Raw genomic sequence first — 5698 nt, 5'->3', positions numbered from 1 at the left:
AGTTTTGCTGGCCGCAGTGCCCCTAAGCTATAGCCTAGTTAGTCTAGTTCTAAATCCAGCCCTGCTAATAACATTAATAATAATAGTTCGCTGAAAATTTTGAAATCAAAATACTATTACTGTTTAAAATTAATGAAGACCATAACCGTAATAAATTAAATTAAATATTAAATATATTATACCTAGAAAAAATTGCGGATAATTTTTTAAAAATTAATTATGTATTATAGATACATATTATGATAATTTTAAATAGTTTTAATTTTCCAAATTCACAGTTGATGTATCTAATTTTGTATAAGTATTTTTAAGGTACATTGTATTAAAATATTCAATGGAATTTAAAGCTTGTTTAGTTTAGAAAAAATAAACTATGAGTAATAAAAGGTGTTATTATAGAAAAAAAAAAAATATATTAAAACTTAGAAAGATGAAATAGTACTTAATATTAATTTTATTTTATTTGTATTTATAAAGAATAACATAAAGGTATTTTGTGGTTTCGTTTGTTAATTTTAAATAAAATCTATTCAATAGAACGAAGTTTAAGTAATAATGTTTAAAAACATTTTGCTGTGTATATATTTTTTAGCTTCAATAATTACAATCAAAGTATATGGTAAAATAAAAGATGAAGGTGAGCTTATGTTATTTTATATTACATTTAAAAAAGATGATCTCTAAAAAATATATATTTTAATAATATATATAGTATTATAATTTTATTTATTAATATATCAATTTTTATTTCTAATTAAAAGAGAAACAATAAATGTAATGCATGCAACATACCCATGGTTATGATTAATTCAATCTTATACATATAAAAGTTTACTAACAAAAATATCTTCAAGAAATCAATTTGAAAGATTCAACTACACTTTCCTCCAATCTAAGTCCAGTTTTTTTTTAATGCAAAGCTATTGTATTTATATCAAAGATATGTCGTAACTCAAAAAGGATATACTATTATGAAAAGGATGTTATAGGAGTATCGCAAAATAAGAACTATCCCTTTTCTCGTGGTGTGTTGTTCGAGGGTCACTTGCTATCTTAAGTGCGTGCACGTTAAATTAGAATGTTCTTACCTTAATCATATAATCCTCATTGATACAATAATTTACTTGTGGAACAATAAAGAATGCATGAATTAGAATAACTAATTTGTATATAATATCTTCGACTATTTTATTGTTAAAAACACATGAATCAGTAATAGTAAAAGAAAAGAAACAAAATCAAAAATATAAAACTGGTTTAAAAGGCGAAAGAGAGCCGGACGATAATCGCGACGTGTTCGTATGTCGGTTATATCGAAACAGGACGAGAACTATGTGCCCTATTCTTAATGCATTCCCCGGATCCCCTTCNAGGGATATTCTTAATGCATTCCCCGGATCCCCTTCCACAGATGTGTATGATTATCGTCCAGCTCTTATTGGGTTTTACATTTTTGTGATACGTTATTGATCAGGGTTTTTGTAAGTGTTGTGAAGGAGCGGGGATGTTTGTGGCTTGATCGTGGGAGTAGTGTGTTTAGTTGTTTTAGAGGATAGACGGTGTTTATTGTTTTTTTATATATATTGTGTGAAAGGATATTGTGTTGTAAGAGAATTTCTGTATGTGTTTAGAAATGAATAAGAAGAAAACAGAAAACTAAATTGTTTATGTGTGGAGGGCCTATTACAACAGATACAAATATTTTTAAACGATGGATTACTTCATTTTAATCATGAAATTATTTTACTTGATTTTAGTACAATTTTCTTTGTTTGAATGTGTTATGTCGTTGAAAAATCAACAAATCGTTTTCATTTCAACTATTGATATCATTTAACAATCTTATATATAAGAATCAATACATAGTTTTAGCCTATTTTATGCGGACCCAGGCATTTCGCCGCGACCGCTTTGTTCTTGACTAATAATATTCATTATTAACAATTAATGCTATTGAAATAAAGCATACGCTTATTTATAAAATTTAGAAAATAAAAATGTGGTATAATAATTAATTATAAATGTTTATAGAATATTCTTTTTAACAAGATACACTCAATTATTTATAAAATAAAAATAATTCAATCATTTTTTTTTTTTTGATTATCATTAGTTACATATTATTCTTGAATTATGAAATATGTTGGAGTATTAAATTAAATAGTAAATTGTATTTTAATTTTTAATAATACTTAATTTGTATATTTGTTATAAAACATTAATGTTTCAAATTTTTAAATTAATATACATGTATTATATACGATGATATATAAATACAGATAGCAAATTGTATTTTTATGGCTTCGCTATCACAGTTATTAAGTGTTTATTGTCAATTATGACTATATATCAATAGATGCTTTCTGTATTGTCAGATGGTGTATATATAAACTCAAAACAATGTGCCATACTATCATTGATAATAAATTCTGCGTATCTGTCAATATTGACGTCATTAAAAACCAGCTAGCTACCTGTATTTGTGATCCTTTTTGTAATATACATGTATATTAATTTAAAAAACCCATCACAGGGGGTCGCGGCACAGTGGTGACATAAGATAGTTGGATCAAGTATAATGATATCTGACAGTGATTAAAATAACTATAAAAAAAAAACGCTTCGATGCAAATCTTTAGCTAGTATATAATTTTAAAAAATTGGTGGATTTTTCCAAAAGCTACATGATTTGCTAGTTCCTCATTATTATCCTGATTAAGATAAAGTATGTCGAATGAAAAAGGGATTATTAAAAAATATTATTTCTCATAAAAAAATTCTGTTTATCCATACACTTTTCAAAAAGATATAGCATTATAAAGTTAAAAATTTTCACCGTGAAGACAAAATCAATTCCGAATTTTTTTTTTCCATAATAAAGTATATTATATTAGCTTTAATTTAAGATTTATATAAAAGTGTCTTACTTTCCGGTACATTTTCAAAATTCAAGTTGAAAAAATTAATTTTTTGTGAAAAATTGGTCATTTTAAATCCCACCCTGTGGGCAGCTAAAGGGTCATATGTAAAAAAAAATATACCAAATAATAAGTAATGATATCATACATCTAATAAAAAAAAATTTATATTGATTCGGTTATTTTTAAAAAAGTTATAGCAATTTTAAGTAAAAAAAATTTGCTTTAAAAATTAGTGATTTTTAATTTTGTAATTTTTTTGGAAGTTTCCCCCATTTACGGAGAACGGGGGAATTTTTTTCAATTTTTGAGCGTAATGTCTTCGATTAGATACGATTTGTGATCTTTTGACGTATCATTGAAAGAAATCGTGAAAAGGTGAAAGCTGAGAAAAAGTGGTAACAGACACAAAAAATCACATCATAGTAAAATCAATACCTTCACAGCTTCGCATCGAAGCTAAAAATTAAAACACTAAAGTTTTATACCTAATAAAAGAATAAAATTATATTAAAAATTCAAATAAAATTTACTATTTAATTAAAAATTCAAGCATTTTATTAAATTTAAAATCGTTGTTCCCATTTAAAAAAACAAAGTTGACACCCTTAAAAAGAATAAGGGATGAATATAAAAAAATTATATAGCTAATTATTCAAAAGTAATATGTAACTAAGGTAATCGAAAAAATAATGTTTAAATTAAATTTATTCTGTAAGTAATTGAGTGTGTTATGATGAATAAAATTACTCTTTATACATAGTACCAAATATAATAAATTAGCAAACTCAGTTTTTACTAATTTCGTACATTTTTAATGATCAAGATATAAAGTATTCAAAAATATTGTGTCCTCTTGGTCAGCTAATTTTATAGTTTTTGAAATTAAACAAATTAAAATAATTTTTTTTTAAAATTGTCTTTTTATAATGAAACTTCTCAAACAATTTAAATCATAATATAATGCAATAAGATATATAGTTAATAATTAAGTTTTTAAACGGTTAATTAAAGCAAATTTGTTTCAAAGATATGTGTTTTTGTATGTTTAGTTTTAAAAGAAATGTTACAACAACGAGAAGTTCCTCTTCCGCCAATAGAAATAACGGATATTGTAAAATCTTTAAAAGTCATGAACTATATAGTTGGAGATGTAATTGATGATGTAATAAATTTTTTTATTGTGAAAAGCCAAAAACAAGACACTATTTTATATATTTCGACATATATTTATAGTTCTATATGTGGAAATAACTATTTACCTTTAATCGATCACATACATAATACAATCACTTCAAAAGAAACTCTCATTTTAGTTAATGTAAACGTTTTTTCAGCTCATTGGATTTTGGGAGTAATTAATTTGAAAAAAAAAAAAATTATTATTTTAGATTCAAAAAAATCATCAATTCCTTTAAAGCAGTTTGAACATTTACATTTTATAATGTGTGCATACTTAAATGTAAAAACATTTAATGCTAAATCAAAGCTCAAACCAATTGAGAGTAAATGCAAGTTTATTTTTGACGAGAATGCTGTACAGCAAAGGAATCCATTTGATTGTGGTATATTTGTATGCATACATGCATTTCATTATATAACCGATTTTCCTACATTTTTTAAAGGGACAATATGGGGTAGACAATGGCTTTTTTATTGTTATACGGAATATGAAAAATTTAAAAATACCAGCGCTTATAAAGATTTTCTACCCAATCATAAATCATTAAATGAAGATGTTATTAAAAATATTATTGATAAAACTAAGCAAGAGAAAATAGAGGTTAAAAGTGACCAAGTTATAAAAAAAAATATAAAATAAAATAAGATAAAAAAAATAAATATATTGTTGTTTTAAAATGCTTGTTATTATATAATAACGAAATTATAATACCTAATAATCTATAGACAAAAAGTGTTGCATCAAGCCTATTATTTTATATTAGCATAATTATTTTATAATTTTTTATAATTTCTCTATAAAATATACAATATTGAATTATAGATTATTTGTTTCATACTTAATTTAATTAAAATAGCAAGTCCTTATTCAAATATTATACTTATATAACTAATCACGATTGGCACGACTTTCGTCGCAATAATATAGTCGACACTGTTTTTGATGGTAGAGCCCGTGGGCCGTTTACGAATAGGCAAAAACTGGTTATGAAAAAAAAACAAACCGAAAAGACCAATAAAAATCAATAATAATCTTCGCATAATATCGCGGAACTTTGATAGCGTTAGCGACGCGGTGTCCGACATGGTCTTCGAGCGTCAGACGGTTGGCAGCATTGATGGTGTCGGTACGCGAGTGCAGATCTGATCGTCGAGTCCTGTCGTGCGACACGTCCAGAACCGGTGGCGTATATCCTGGACGTGGTCACTTTAATGACGGGAAATGACACAATGCATCATTTGTACCGTGGCGTATGGCACGCAACGTTGTCACTCTAAACTGTCAATACTCTTAGTCGTGCGAGTGCTGAAAACGTGGCTCGGTGTATCACGAAGCGATGCGGGACCGTATCAAATACCCCCATCGATGGAACGGCCTATTTAATTATTGGTGGGCTGTTAACCGCGGAGCGCAGTTGGAATATGAGTTATGTACAGTTATTTAAACCGCGTAACGCAGTGAAGGCCGCAAAACTTACTTTAGGTGTTTTAGGGGGCGAGTGCGTGTATTTCGATTCCATGGGTTCCTCCACTGGTCAATGTTACACTGCTATTGATTTGGATGTTGGTTCGATTTTCCTTGTGCGATGGGAAAGGTG

The 5698-nt window shown here is 27.1% G+C and overlaps 1 protein-coding gene across 1 annotated transcript; it reads left to right on the top strand.

The window, feature by feature from the left end:
* Positions 1-507: 507 nt before the first annotated feature.
* Positions 508-4797, top strand: LOC126905905 (uncharacterized). Its single transcript, XM_050686041.1, has 2 exons — positions 508-637; positions 3971-4797. Exons 1-2 carry the CDS (start codon positions 556-558, stop codon positions 4738-4740), a joined length of 852 nt encoding a protein of 283 aa, XP_050541998.1. The 5' UTR covers positions 508-555; the 3' UTR covers positions 4741-4797.
* The last annotated feature ends 901 nt before the right edge of the window (positions 4798-5698 follow it).

Source organism: Daktulosphaira vitifoliae, unplaced genomic scaffold, assembly GCF_025091365.1.
Source record: "Daktulosphaira vitifoliae isolate Bord-2020 unplaced genomic scaffold, ASM2509136v1 Scaffold_4, whole genome shotgun sequence".
Lineage (NCBI taxonomy): Eukaryota > Metazoa > Arthropoda > Insecta > Hemiptera > Phylloxeridae > Daktulosphaira > Daktulosphaira vitifoliae.
This window is presented reverse-complemented; position numbering and strand designations above follow the sequence as displayed.